This window comes from Myotis brandtii, unplaced genomic scaffold (genome assembly GCF_000412655.1).
Source record: "Myotis brandtii unplaced genomic scaffold, ASM41265v1 scaffold2254, whole genome shotgun sequence".
Lineage (NCBI taxonomy): Eukaryota > Metazoa > Chordata > Mammalia > Chiroptera > Vespertilionidae > Myotis > Myotis brandtii.
In genome coordinates, this window is record NW_005358456.1 from 35,117 (window position 1) to 51,061 (window position 15,945).

Here is a 15,945-nt window from a genome sequence, read left to right on the forward strand (position 1 = left end):
GCTAAAACCATTAAAATAAGGTACGTGAATAACTGATAAATTTCAGGATAGGGTTCTCTTTCCAGGATAGAGGTTCCCTCGGGAGAGAAGGGAGGAGAGAGTGTAATTAAGGAAACACGCACAGGACTTCTGTTTCTTAAGTTCAGCGATGGACACACTGGTGTTTATTTTATTATTATTCTTTACACTGTACACATCTCAGGTAAGTGTAGCCCACAATTTTAAAAGTTAAATCTGTGTTAAAGGCAATAATAGAGTATCATTCCCTGCCGGATGTTCCTATCATCTGTGAAAGAGCAGATAAATGAATGAAGCTGCTGACATGCACTGTCAGTCCTGGACTACAACCCTGCAGTCTTCTTACTTTTTAACTCACTTTCCCTTCACATTATTTACTAATAGGATGAACTCACAGGCAAACAAAGACAAAATTTGTATGTATCACCTCACATAGATGGACAAAACAATGTTACTTCCACTATTCCATAGCTGCCTATACCTCATAAGCCTTTATCCATCAACATTAAGTCTATTTTTTACAGTTATACAATTCCTTGCCGTAATAAATGAGCATGTATAAAAATTTAGCCTGTTCTTAATGATTTTAAGTCATCATCATTATCATCACATTGAGGAATATGTGTGCTTTGCTAGTTAGGGATTCTTCCATCTCTTCCACTGAGGCAGCTTTCAATTTTCACTGCTGTCAGTATACCTGATGCTTACTTCTAAGTTGGTATAATATGAAACAAAGAAATGTTTTCAAGAAAAACTGGGTAGGCCCTGGCCGGGTAGCTCAGTTGGCAAGAGCATCATCCTGATAGGCCAAGGTTGCAGGTTGGATCCCCGGTCAGGGCACAGAGAGGGATCAACCATTGATTCCTAAAATCAATAAAATAAAAATTTAAAAAAAGAAAGAAAAAGTACTAACAACCAGAAAGCTTAATTTTACATGAGATACATGAGGGTATTTTATTTCCTTTCTATGGATTAAAGAGTAGGGATCGTGACAGGGTTTTTGATACTTCTGAATGGACATAACCAAAAATTACTTAAATCATTGGCTAATTGGAGTTGCAGATATTAAAGCTTTTCCAAAAAATTCTAATTAATATTAGAATTTATGACCTCCTAAAACATTATGTAAAAACATTTTTCATAAGATGAAGAAAAAAAGAGTCTTTTTTTTTTTTTAGTGGAAACTTAGAATAATTTTACAAGCACTCTGATGATCACCATTACCTCTTTTTTGGCTTCTTTTTTGGGATCATAATCACTATCGTTTCCATCCATTGGATGTGTTTCTTCCACATCATCATCACTGGGAAGAGACAGAGATTAGTAAACTTAATTCCTTTCTTTTTATTCTATTCCAGTGCTCTTATCAAATGGTAATATCAAATGCTAATAATTTTACTAAATATTCCCCAACAGAACAAGGGCTGCCCCGAGGAGATAGGCTTTTAAAATTTAGATTTCTGTAGTGTTTAGAAATATTTAAGGCATACAGAATCATTTTAGCTAACATAACTGCTAAATATCTTTCCTAAATAAATAAGGAAGATATTTAGAAAGAAATATTATTTGGGAAAGAGAACACTAGATGTAATACTAATTATTTTAGTTCTCCAGTTGGATAATAAAGACAGACAAAAACCAGTAAGCAAAATTATTTTATACTGCCATAAAGATACAGCTACAGTAACATGGACTTCAGAGTCACTCAGGTAACTGTGGAAAGAGCATCTTCTAGAGAATATATTTATTAGATCCTAAATATATGTATTAAATATATTACTACTAAAAAAAGCATTTGTGATTACAGTCAAACACAGCTCAAATATAACTCAGTTGTAATGTTCGCTGGCTATGATTAACAGTTCAGAGTTGAAGAGAGTTCTTACTACTAAGATTTTTGATCACTCAGCCCTTCTTATCAGAGCAGAAACATGAATGTAAGAGAAGTACTTACAATATGTTGTGATAATTTTTCTGCCTTAGGAAATGTAATCAATCCAATACAGTGTTCCTATCAATGTAACTATATAAAGGCATCCAACCTACCTGTCACCCTGATTATGTCTATTAGCTAGTTTCCGAGCCTGGCGATCCATCAAGCTTGTCCTAGATCGAGTTTTTTTCCAGGAATAGTAATATTTTACAAGACTAGCAATGGTCTTATCTGGAAGCTTAAAAAAAAATCATGTTAATATCAGCAAGTTTAATTCGTAAACTCCAATGAACAGAATATTTCTGATATTATTCTTTGATACTTAGCAAACAAAGGCATAGATAAAACATTTTCATGAGTACCTCTATAAATTACAAAGATAAAAAGTGTGTTGTGGTCACAGTACTCCACCCACACCTATGACACTGACATTGTTGAATAAACATGCCTATTTGTTCTGAGGGAGAGGAGAAAGACGTCACAAACACAGCAAGAATGGCCCCAGAAGTCCTCAACACAGGCAATGTTAGTATTTAATATTTGTTTTCCTTAAATAATTACTCAATTTTTTTCCCTATGTAAATCAGTTTTTATTGATATGTAATTCACATATCATAAAAATCTCCAATTTAAAGAGTACAAGTCAGTGGTTTTTAGTATATGCGCTAGTTATGTGTACCCATCACTAAATTCCCGACATCTTCATAATCTTGAAAAGAAATCCTATACCCATTAGCAGTCATGCTTATTCTCTCCTTAACCTAATCTCTATGGATTTGCTTATTCTGAACACTTCATATAAATGAAATCATACAATATGTGACCTTTGATATCTTAATATGAAAAAAAGTCTTTTTTTAGTGGATCTGTAGAACAATTTTACAACATGCTTCTTTCAGTTAGCATATGTCCCAGAAAAGCTATTCAATTCTTAACAATGATTTTTTGGAATCATTTTGTTTTAACAGGTTTTAAAATGAGAAATAACGCAAATAGACTTTAGCTACCAAATAAAGTCTTTGGGCAAAAACTGACAAATGATCATGCACTGATTTGTCATCCAGGCAAACAAGAATGCACACTCCCAATCAAAAACGTTCTTTTCAATTATGGAAGACACTCAGATATATTTGCAAACGTTATCTAGTTTTTATCCATTCAGGTTATAAGTGTTTAATGCAGCACTTCTCAGGTTTATATTATTTTGACACAATACTAAAAACTTAAGAGCTAGAAAAGCGATTTTCTTGTAAAAAAAAAAAAAGCAACAGCACTTGGACAATACTGAATTACAGAATATTTAAAAATTGATGTTCATATCTAAAGGAATATGAATTAGAAAATAAAATCCTTATGTTAAAAAATAAAACATTTAAAAATAAAATTATGATTTTTTTTTCCTAGAATGACAAACTTTTTAAACAATACCATTACACATATATTTAAGTCATAATAAAAATTAATTTATTACAATAGCAAATAACTGTCATGCCTTAGAATGGTTGTAGACAATAGCACTCTATGCAAATATACCTATTTCAAAATATTTTTAAAAATGAACATGATTGGAAAACTTGTTTTCTAGTTAAGAATTCGGAAGTTTAATATCAGCATAAAATATCATGCAGGTATGAATCACACTAAGACCAAAATTACCATACCATTTGTTGAATCCTGTGAAAGCTCTTCCCATGAAAACTAAAGGCTTGTTCAAATAGGACTTTATCTTCCACTGTCCACTCATCCGGAAAGGGAGTAAAATTAGGGAGATCAGCAAGGGACTTCTCAATGTTATGTTTATGCCAGAACAACATGCCAAGTGCCTTTGAAGAGAAATCAATCCCCTTTGGTTTTTAATGGACTTACGTTCCATCATACTTAAGAGAATTAAATACAAATTATGTTAAAATCTTAAGCCTATGACTTCAACTAAAGATACACTCACAGTTTGGGGTTTTAATCAGGGTCGCCCAAGTAGCAGACCTCACTTATTATTTCTTTTAAATCAATGCCTCAGAACAGTGAATGTTCTTGCATACCATGTCTGCTGCAGAATCTAGGAAACACAGTTAGCTGAGGAGAGTGACTATGATTACTAAAGCACGTTTGAAGGCTCATGTCAAGACTTTTACCCACATTTATTCATCTGTCAATGTGTAGAGAAAAATACACTAAAAAAAAAAATCCAAAAAATCAGTAATTGAATGAAAACTATGGATTCTAACAAAAAACTGGAAGTGCTCAGTCGAGACTTTGAGAAATACTTGTTTTAACCTTTTAGAAATATATCTTGGACTAAACAATTCTAAGGAGAGTACCTCAACTATAAGTATAACAATCTTTTATCATCTATATTTTTAAAAGTTCTTTATTATCATAATGTACACAAAGAATTAGTATGGGCATGTTAATAACTTCAATGACTTTATTAGCAAATCATAGGAAAGCCTGAAATGAATGATTTCCAACAGTTCCACAATTTTCTCTCCTACTGTAGGTAAATAGTAGGCCTTTGTCTTTATAATAAGGTACTGAATATCATTTAAGGGATAAAGTTTTATTTCTTAAGAGACTTAGCAACTTTTTCAATATTGAGCTTTAAAGTTAATTTTTGTACTTTGGTAATACTCCTTTAAAATGAACATGAAAATGAACCTATATGCAGTCACATTTTAAAGGATTAACTTACTTAAATATTAAACAGAAAGTCAAGGCTTAAAAACAAAATACATAATCAAAGGCTTCAAAATTCACAAAAAAGATTACTGCATTTGGATAAACATCTCAATTTCACAAAAATGGTTTTTTATTATGTAACCATGTTACTGACCATAAAGTTAGCTCTTAATAATCCAGGTTACAGATAATTCAGTTGTTTTACTAGTAATTCTGATAAAGGTTGATCTAATACTTAGTTGAAATGAAATTTAAGAATCTCTATTTCATTTTCATTTTTCCATGCTCTTCATCCCCTCATTACTAGGGATAAATAAATCATAAGCTATATATCTCCTTTTAAAGTTATCTAAATTAAAAAAAAACCTTTATGCATTATTTCATTCATAATGGAAAAATCTTAAATATTTCTAAAAGTTTAAGTTCTTTTAGATTCAAAAGTCAAAGAGAATTACCTGTACTCAAAAAATTTTCCCTTTTTCGTAAGCATTTGCCAGAGTAGTCATGAAGGCTTTCAGACACTTTTATAACTCAAATAGAGTAAGAAACAGAGGTATTTAGAGAAAAATGTTCAAGCCCTTGAGACAAATAATGTTTATAAAAGCAAAATCCTTAATGTTGAGAGGTCAGACTTTGTTAGGACTTTGGTATCTCTAAAGTTGGTTGAACTGCTTCACTTTTAGGACAGAAATGATCACGAGATGTTCTCTGAATTTCATAAATGTTGAGGCAAGCCTTAATATTAAAATGTTTCTTTACATACCTGTTCCACATTGTAGCCATGTTTCTCCTTTGCAATGGCAATATATTCATCCACTGTAATGAAACAATGGTATATAATTAATTATATTTACTTCATTTGCCCAGGTCTACGATTTGTGTGTGTGTGTGTGTGTGTGTGTGTGTTTAACAAAGCAGAATTTAAGAATGTATATTACAGGAATAAAAAAATAGCCAAAGTTATTTTTCATAAAACGTTACAAAAAAGACTTTTAGTTCTATGAATAGGATCAAAAGTACACTTGGTTTAAAATTTTACTTAGTATGACTTATATGACCAAAAAAATCAACCTGTGGGTAGCCAACAGAGCCTAATTACAGTGTAATACATTAGAAAATTTCTTGATTTTTCTGCCACAGTCTTTATTTGAAATCACTCAGCTATTTAAGACCCCATTTCATATTTAGAGTAGGCCCAAAGCCTTTACCTTCCTATTTTGTCAGCTATATATAGTTAGCAACATATTTAAATATACTTTAGTATCCCTAAAATTTTCTCCAGCATTTTCTGCTAGCTATACTAAAGGTGTTTGAATATTCCAGTTTCATTTATCCTCCACATGTAGTGAAGCCATTAGAATGTATATAAGCACAGCTCCAGTGATGATACACTGGCTATTTCAAGGCCTCATTGAAGAGAAGTCTATTTCACATTCAGCAAGACTCAGTTTTATGTGAAGTCTCTACAGTCCTTCTTGATCCATCTATATTAATATTATAGTATTATAATGTGTGTGTGTATATATACATATATATATATGCATATATTCTTTAAGCACATTTTTGAGAAGCAGTGGTTAGGAATTCTGATTCTAGAACTGCTAGTCTACTTGAAGTTGATTCTCAGCCTTGTTACTAGTGTTTTAACTTTAGGCAATTAAACTTGACCTTTTTGCACCTTAGTTTCCTCACTTTAAATAGTGATAAAAATAGTACCTTCCTCCTAGGATTAAATGAGCTAATAGGTGTAAAGTGTTTAAAATAGCACATTTTAATTACTTTATAAGAATGTGTTATCATCATTGCTCAGTACAATATAGATTAATTTATACATATGCTATTATAAAAAAATGCTGTTAGAATAACTATCTTTTATAGATGTTGTTATATCTCCCTAAGACTGTAAACTTTTGGTACAGAAAATCCAAATATTATATTCTGTTTAGAACCTATAGTACTTAAATACATGACAGGTCTAAATATATGCTAATTAAATTTAACAAAAATGTCCTATAGACGTATAAATAGAAGGCTAAACAATACCAATCAACCTATGGTTCTTAAGGCAGGCTCTACATTAGAATCAGTGGAAGAGCTTTTAAAAAGTAAGTTTGACCCTGGCTGGTGTTGCTAAGTGGTTAGTGTTGGTCCCAGGAACCAAAGGGTCATAGGTTTGATTCCCGGTCAGGGCATATACTCAGGTTGCGGGTTTGATACCCACTGGGGTACATATGGGTGGCAGCTGATTGATGTTTCTCTCTCACATCAATGTTTCTCTCTCTCTACCTCTCCCTCTCTCTCTAAAAATCAATAAAAACATATCCTCGGGTGAAGATTAAAAATAATAATAAATAAATAAAAAGTAAGTCCAGGCTCCACCTCTGAAAATTCTGATTGATGGTTTGAGACAAGAGACCAGACATCAGCAGTGTTTATTTTTTTAAAGTTCCCCCAAGTGATTTCAATGCATAACCCTAGACCTTCAGTTGGATATCTACATGAACACCATATTATCAGGAAATGTTGCTTTTCTGAATTTTGTTTATCACTTTGCTCAGAAAGGCACCACTGTATAAAAACAGTGCTAAAAAAGCAAAAGCCAGTGACACTCTGATACTCAGTTTATGAATGAAAACCTTTGCCTATGAGTGAACCAAAGAAACACAACAGTGCTTAAATAGGAAAAATGATCTGGTATGCAGAATATTTTTCAGTTGTCAACTTTGAGTTCTCTTATTGCATCAATAAGTATACTTAGACTTACTATTATATGATCATTACTTTTCTAAATAAACCATCATGGGACAGCTATAAGATTTAGTAAATATTTTTAAAAGACCAGCTTATTTTACAGCTGCTAAAGGAGCTGTTCAGTGGTTCTTTTGTTTTAGTAAATTCAACGTAACTAAATGGAGGGATGGGGATCTTAGTTTTGTTACCTGCACGTTTCCTATATCTGATGTGCCGCAAAGGATCAGGTCCGCTACATCACATTGAAGTCTAAAGCCACACCATGATTCAAGAAGTGCATGGTCAATGATCCAGAAGGCCTCCGTCCAGAAATGGAGAGCACAGAGATGACCTGATTGATGGCTGCTGGAGTCAGTTCTTTCCCCTTTCCTCTTTAACATGGTACTGACAGTGGGCTCTTTGAAGTTGGAAGGCATTTCTTTACATCTCCATACACTGAGGAAAAACCTGGGCAGATGTCTACATAGGAACTCCCTCCCCTGCTTGAGGATTTAAGCAGCAAAATGCCATCAGATCCTAGGTTTCCTCTGTCTTCCTGGGCCTGACACAAATTGGAATGATCAACCCACTACCTTTCAAAAGGAAAAACATTCTAATATAACAACCTCCATCAAACAAAACAAAACAAAACAAAACAAGGACAAACTGTTTTTTCTTATGAGAATCTAAGAGACCCAAAAACAAATAAAAATTGCATTTTGAATTGGTTAGTAGATGCCTATTGACATAAATGTTCAAGTTCAGAAAACTTACATTTGGCATCTGGTATACTGTGATATGGAGACCATACAAGCATTCCTCCATTGTCTTTATCTGTGTACTTTGTAGCACCTGGGGAAAAAATTAATTACTTTGAATACGATGGATTTTTATTTACATTCAAAATGAGTATAACCAAGATTAGTTTATTTCTATATTATTATAGTACCTGCAAAGGAAGGCAAAGAGACAAAGTACAGAAAAATAAAGAGAAGGAAAACAGATTTACATCAAATACATTAAATACCCATTTACAAAAATGAAGGAAATTTCATAAACACTGAAGCTTACCCCCTTTAAATTAAAAAGAAAGGTTTTAAGTACATTACACATCCAAACTTCTTTATAGATAATAACTGACTTAACCTTGTATACATTACTTAGGAGTCATTAAAAACTCTTTTAAAACCATAGAGAATACCTCAGGTGGTAAGTTAATTGTTTTGCCCTATATCTAAATGGGCCAAGATTACTGTAATTTTTAAATACTTGTATCTGCTTTTTATAGTTTTTATTTAATCTTATTCCTGGCTAGAACTCTGCCAGCTATTCCTTTTTAGACTTCATTTATTACATTTTACATTTATAAAAGTATGTGCTCTGTGTAAGAAGAAAACAAAGTAAAACAATGTAAAAGTTAATAATGCTACTTCTTTTTAAAGTCATTTGAGAGTCTACCTCAATCTAGGAATATACTATTGCTTGTTTCTAATTTTACTTCTAACTTGTTATAATCTAAAAAGTCAGAAAAATCAAGCTCTACTGATAAACAGCAGGTAAATTAAGAATAGACGGAATGAACGAATGCCTGACATAGCTATCCCAGAGCCAAGTACATGCCTATGAGGTCTGGTCTTTTCTTGGCTACTTCCTAATTCATAGGTACATTCAAGGTAATTCAAACTACCAACAAATGAAGCATTGTTGCCACCTATTTTAAGAAGACTTGTTTATAAACATGTCATAATTGATTTTTATAAGGTGTTGATAGCTATCAGCAACTCATGGCCACAATTTCTGTCTATCTCTGACCCTCTTCTGCATGTGGGTCTCTGACTCCCTCATGCATGCAAGGTTTCCATACTATGTATTAAGTTTTGTTATTTTCTCTTGCAAAAAAATAAAATATATATTTGATTTTAAACACATAAAATAAAAGCACAAAAACAAAGAGCCAAGTCATTCGATGGAAATAATACAGACATCCTATCTAAATAGGTCAGAAGCCTTTATTACTTAAACTCCATTGCTATTTCAAATGAGTATCCTAAACTTCAATCCTTTAAAATGGCACTGATTCTTTTTCAGAATGGATTATAATTTAAATGCTACTTAATTAAGCATAGATTGCAACAAAGGTTTGTATTAAGTCTCAAGTCTTTTTGTTGTTGTTAATCCTACCTGAGGATATTTTTCCATTGAATTTTTTTTTAGGGAGAGTGAAAGGGAGAGGGAGAGACAGAGAGACACATTGATTGGTTGCCTCTTGCATGCACCCAACCAGGGCCAGGGAACCTGCAACCAAGGTACATGCCCTTGAGGGAAAGTCTCAAGTCTTAAGAGTATATTATGCTTAATATTTAGACATTTTCTTGCATCTGATTCTTGCATTACAGAAGGCCTGAATTAAAATACCTTCATTAAATATCTCTTAAACAAATATAAACTTTAAAAAAATATTTTCCCCCATGAAGAATAACAGTTAAGTTTTCCCCAAAATTCTTAGCATTGTAAGATCTGACAGAGACTGGCACCCAAGCTGTGGGCACTAACAGCTAGGGGGGCATTTGTAGAATAATCGTGCCTGGCACCGGAGAACACCGAATTAGGCATTTCACAATGTTCTTTCCCTAACCCTTGAAATGGACTCCACTGTTTTCAATCATATATGTCTCAACGAGGCCAAGAGATGACTGATGTTCACAAAAAATGAGATACTTTTTAGTATAATGATTAAGAGTGTAACCATCAGAGAGCTACACTCCAAGTTTAAAACTCAGCTCTGCTACTTCCTAGCTTTGTCACCTTGAGCAAACTTATTTAATGTATCTGTGCCCCAATGTAACTCATCTTTAAAAATAGGGATGATGAGAGTTCCTACTTCACAGAGTTGTTCAAAAATTAAATGAGTTAATATAAAGTAGCCAGCATATGGTAAGCATTTGGATAATGCTTATATAAGACTTATTATCCCTAGTACATGGTTACTGAAAACAGTTCTTTCTTAAGTTCCTTTCTTTACTCTGGAAGAGCTTCTTCTCATATTATCAATCAAGTAAGAGTATGAATGAATAACACCTCATGGGGCTCTAACACAAATGGCTGATACCCCCTCTCATCAACCCTTTGAAAAGGAGATTGAATAGCTGAAATGACCTTTTAGTTTTTCTGACAAATTAAACCTGATTCCTCTGTAATAATATAATATTAGAAATTAACTTGTATTATTAAAAAACATTTTATCCCCCCGGATACTTTGCATTCAATCAAGTTTCACCATTTCCATTACAAAAGTCGAAATGAACTAAAATATTTAAAGGACACAAACCCAATGTTTAAAATTTTACTTTATCTGTAACAATATTGAAGGTTATATCTCAAAACTGTCTGATATTCATGAATAGTACTAAGAATCAAACTTGACTCACAAACAAAATAACCAAGCCTTAGAAGCATCCTAACTTTTGAATTGATTAAAAAACAAACCAACCAACCAAAACCTAGGTAGCAAGTTACCACAATTTTAAAAAACTGTAGTAGGATCACAGTTCTGAAAATAAAATTATTGAACAAGTTTTTAAAAATGTTAAATGAAACCCTTAAAAGTTTAATCCCTTTGAAAAATTTTAGATCTTCTTAACTACAGTTAGTAAAGTATATTTATGAGACCAATTGGTGAAAACCAACAACTATCAAACAAAAGTACAGTTGGCCCTCTGTATCCATGGGTACCACATTATTCACAGATTCAACCAACCACGGGATCAAAATATTTGGAAAAGAAATGGTATGCTGTTGGGGACATGTACTATGTAGTCAGGCCTACCTACGATGGTTGTATCTATACTGAACACATAGTTTTTTCTCATTACTCCCTAAACAATATCTATAATAATAAAAGCGTAATATGCTAATTAGACTGGACAGCCGGACGACCTTGTGGACGTCCTTTCAGATGACCTTCCAGACAACCACTCTATGATACCGACTGGTGCCAGACCAGTCTAGGCGGGTGTGATGTGATTGGTTGGGGGCCTGGCCATCACCGCATGATTGCCCTGCAGCGGGAGGCCCAGGCCACTGGCCGATCGATCAATTGGGGGGCTCCATGATTGCCACAAAGAGGGAGGCCCAGGTTACCGACCAGCCAGCTGTGGCGGGTGGGCGGGGCCTCCCTCTACGGGGGCGCGATCAATTGCCCCAAAGAGGGAGGCCCAGGCTACCCCACGGCAGCGCTGCAGCGGGTGGGCAGGGGCCTACCTCTTTGGGGTGATCGATGGAGAAACCCTGCGGTCGATCACCCCAAAGAGGGAGGCCCAGGCTACCAGCAGTCGCACTGCAGTGGGTGGGCGGGGCCTCCCTCTGCAGGGGCAATCCATCGAGGAGCCCCAGCTGAGTGGGCGGGGCCTACCTATTTGGGGTTATTGACAGCAGGGCTCCCAGACTGTGAGAGGATACAGGCCGGGCTGAGGGACGCCCCCCTCCAGTGCACAAATTTCATGCACTGGGCCTCTAGTCTATATATATAAAAGCCTAAGCAACCATTACAATGGAATGACCGGAACGACCGGTCACTATGATGCACACTGACCACCAGGGGGTAGATGCTCAATGCAGGAGCTGCCCCCTAGTGGTCAGTGTTCTCCCACAGCGGGAGCGCCGCTCAGCCAGAAGATGGGCTCAGGGCTGGCGAGTGCAGCGGCGGTGGCGGAAGCCTCTCCTGCCTCTGCGGATTTAAAAAAAAAGAAAGCACTGTGTAAAAATTTAAAATTTCCGTAGTGCCAAAGGCTATCGGCAAAGCCCTCCTTTACTCAAGGCACGTGACTAGTAGAATTTTAATCAATTGTGCATTAATTGTAATAACTCAAGCCAAAAGAGTTTTAACACTTAGAACCTTTGTTAACAAGAATACATATTATGGTGGTAGAGAAATTAGGTGATCAATAAAGCACTTTCAAGCACAAAAATACATTATAAAAATCTGTGGGGAAAATGCATGGAAACAATTTCAAAGACAAAAAGGAACAATGTAAACTTTCAGATTATCAGGAGCCTGTTCATATATTCTATAGAATAGATACCATCACATTAGTATTTATAGTTAATTGGATATATTTAAAATAAGGATATAAAAGCTTTATTTCAAAGTGTTAATATTTTCAATAAACTGAAGATTACATTTCTCAACTATCTATATATCTATTATATATAAAGACTAATATGCAAGTGTCCCCGACCGGGAGTTTGATGGCTCGCTATGGTGTGTGCTGACCACCAGGGGGAGGCGCGGAACGAAGGAAGGCCCTGGCTGGCAGCCGGCAGCCAGGGAAGGGAGGCCCTGGGGAAGGGAGGCTCTGGCCACTGGCAGCCGCTAGGGACCCTACCATGCACGAATTTCGTGCACTGGGCCTCTAGTTTAAAATAAATGACAAAAGATAGATGCCAACTTGAAATTAAGTGACTCTTTTTTCAAAATTATCTTATGTGTATGTATGCAGGTAAATTATTTTGAAGAACACTTCTTTATATACATTAATTTTCACTTAATCTTGTGTTATAGTTAACATTCTTTCCCTTTTACAAACGAGAAAACTAAGGTCTGGATATATCAGGTAGTTCGTCCCAGGTCACTATGTCATATTAGCTAAAAGGCATATGGTAAGAGGTGAAACTCTTAATCACTACACAAACTGTTCCTTGTGATATAAGCATAGTCAGTAGGCAAAGAACTAGTAAAGAATCAAAAGAAAAGGAACCTAAGAAAATAATCAGAAATCCAGTTAGTAAATTTTTATAAAAGGCATTCTTCACAATGGCTTATTAATTAATGTAAACTACAGGGTGTCCCAAAAAAATGTACACACATTTTAACAGCTGATAGCTCAGTTTTGAGAATAAAATGTATTTTAATAAACACTATCTTTATAATTATTCAAAGTGTATGTATACATTTTTGGGGGACACTCTATATTCCTAAACTCCTAACTTCAGTAATTCTAACTTAAATCTCAATTCTTCTCATATTTTCTAAAAGTCATTTAATAATTTATTCTTGTGTTTAATTTCTATCATCATCATCATCTCCTCCCATAAAAGTATCCCTCCCCCCCCACACACACACACACAAAACCCCTTACTTTTCCTACATTCTGATCATAATAATTTTAGCACCTAAGGAATTCTTCTTCTAAATGTCTTAGATGGTTATGGGTGAATAATCTCTATGAAGATGGACTAAGTGGTTTATGAGGCTAAAGATAATGGCATGAAAAAGAAAAAGGGAGAGAGAAGAGCTACCATATCTCAATTTCTATCATTAATAAATCTTTTTTCTCTTTTCTAAGGAAATGTTTAAATTCTCACCCAATTATATTAAATTGATGTGAAATAAAACTTCACACAATAGTATAACACTCAGAATAAAATAAAGCAGTGGTACTATGTTGAATGGCATAGACGGTCGATATCTCCTTTAAAAAACTGTCTAATAATTGATAAGCTACATTTGTTTGAAAAGATTTGCCGATAACATCTATAGACAACTATACACTGGTTGATTAGGGGTCTTGGGATAAAGAGTCAAATGACCTAAGTTTAAATGGTAACTGGTTTTAGTTGTGCCCTCTGGTTAAGTATTTTTCTACAGGAGATTAAGGATAAAATGAATAAGTGAATTTAAAGAATGTGACACTTATCCTTATTCTAATAAAGAGTATCAATTGTAGTCTCAGTAAGTAAATTGAAAATATAACTTTAAAAAGTAATAATATTTCAATGATTTTTTCCCCCTGACAAATATTCATAGGTTCAAAATAAGCAAAATATGATGATAAATTGGATAATCCAAATAGTGGCCATGTAAAACCACCTAAAAAAGTCTTCTGCATTTTAAAATTATTTTTCAAATTTTGAAGTCTGTTCTAGTATTTAGTCTATTATGAAACAAAAGAATGCTTTAAAGCAGTGGTTCTCAACCTTCCTAATGCCACGACCCTTTAATACAGTTCCTCATGTTGTGGTGACCCCCTATTTCATTGTTACAACTTGAACATACTTAAAGCATACTGATTAATCACAAAAACAATATGTAATTATATATGTGTTTTCCGATGGTCTTAGGCGACCCCTGTGAAAGGGTCGTTCGACTCCCAAAGGGGTCACGACCCACAGGTTGAGAACCGCTGCTTTAAAGTGATCAGGCCATGATGCACGAATTTGTTCCAGTATGAAATCTGGCTTTTCAACACATAAACCTAACTAGTCGGGCAAAAAGGTAGGTATGTTTGTTAAATGAAATAATTCCGGCGCCTGAATTCTAATTTGGAAATAAGTTTATCTATTTTCAAAAAAGCAGAGTCCCAATAAAAGCCCTAAATAAAAAAAGGTATAAATGTATGGAAATCATTCTTAATTATGAAATTTAATCTTCAATGAATTATTGCCTAGTCACATAACCCTGGCAAGAATTCCATGAATATTTTTTTACTTCCATTTTATACGTAGGGAAACAGGCTTAGGGAAGACCAGTGACTTGCTCAGAGCATAAAAATAAGAGCTGGGAACTGAAATCTACCTGAAGCCAAAGCATGGTCTTTCCAACTGTCCAGCTAAAACCTGAGACAAACAGGAACGGGAATGAAAGTGCCGTTCACCGACTAGCTGCATCAAAGAAAATTAATTTCACAAAACCTTTACAATCATCTGAAGCCCACCAGCACCCACATGGATAGCTTCTGAGTAAAATGTAGTAAGAGCCATGTTACTTAGAGGGCAACCCGGATCTGGCTGAAGACTCTTGTATTGTTTTTACCTTTTGAAAAATAGCCCACACTGACAATTCTTTTTAACACCCATTATTTTACTCTCTCTCTCTCAGAACAGGAACAGCTGCTACCTACAACTCTCTCAATGGTTGGTAAAAGTCATTTTGCACTGCCAGCTATACCCTACAATCAAATAAACACGCGATTTCCCCAAGAAAATACAACTGAGCCCTACTAATATCTAACACAGAGGCAACGTTATTATGAGCGGGCCAAAAAAAATAATAATAAAAAAATAAAAATATATCCAAAGCCAGCCCCTTCAAAGCCTGAAGAGGGTCTGGGGTGGGGTTGGGAGAAGGAAACGCGCTCCGCCGCGGGAGGCTCCGACCAGGGCGCCTCCATATGCGGAACTCTCGCCCAATCCCCGTCCAGGCAGAAATCCCGTGACCGCCAGAACCTGTTTGTAGAAAAGTAGACAGGGAGCCCGCAAGCCGGGTTGGCAGAGGACGCTGGAACCTGGCTGCTCCGGGAGAAAATGTCTCCTTGGCAGCTGCCGCCACTGTCCTGTGGTCTGACTCCCAGGGCTGGCTCGCGAGCGAGGTGTGTGCCTCTGGCTTCGCCTCCCCCCCCCTCCCCCCATCCCTTTCTCTCCTTGGCTCCAACACTCTGCAGAGCTGTCTGGAGCAAAGCTACACCACCCAGCCAAAAAGAACGAAAAAAAAAAGAAAAGAAAAAAAGAAAAGAAATCCCTGGGGCGTAGGGGTTGGGGAAGGCTCTCGCCCTGGGCTCCGACCCGGTGGCAGCAGCCTGGGCATCCGCCGC

At 35.4% G+C, this 15,945-nt stretch overlaps 1 protein-coding gene across 4 annotated transcripts in view; it reads right to left on the reverse strand.

Annotated features, from left to right (window-relative positions):
• RCOR3 (REST corepressor 3) overlaps positions 1-15,945 on the reverse strand; it is a 45,958-nt gene that overhangs the window by 24,058 nt on the left and 5,955 nt on the right. Inside the window, exons 1-6 of one of the 4 annotated variants that reach the window (XM_005866240.2) lie at positions 8,132-8,213; positions 7,567-7,775; positions 5,391-5,443; positions 3,613-3,774; positions 2,065-2,189; positions 1,243-1,321 (exon numbers count right to left, since the gene is read on the reverse strand). In XM_005866240.2, the coding sequence (XP_005866302.1) occupies positions 1,243-1,321; positions 2,065-2,189; positions 3,613-3,765 (357 nt within the window). In that variant the 5' untranslated portion in view covers positions 3,766-3,774; positions 5,391-5,443; positions 7,567-7,775; positions 8,132-8,213. Of the gene's footprint in view, positions 1-1,242; positions 1,322-2,064; positions 2,190-3,612; positions 3,775-5,390; positions 5,444-7,566; positions 7,951-8,131; positions 8,214-15,945 lie in introns of those variants that run through there. The other 3 variants (XM_014539701.1, XM_014539700.1, XM_005866241.2) reach the window with 3 other exon arrangements.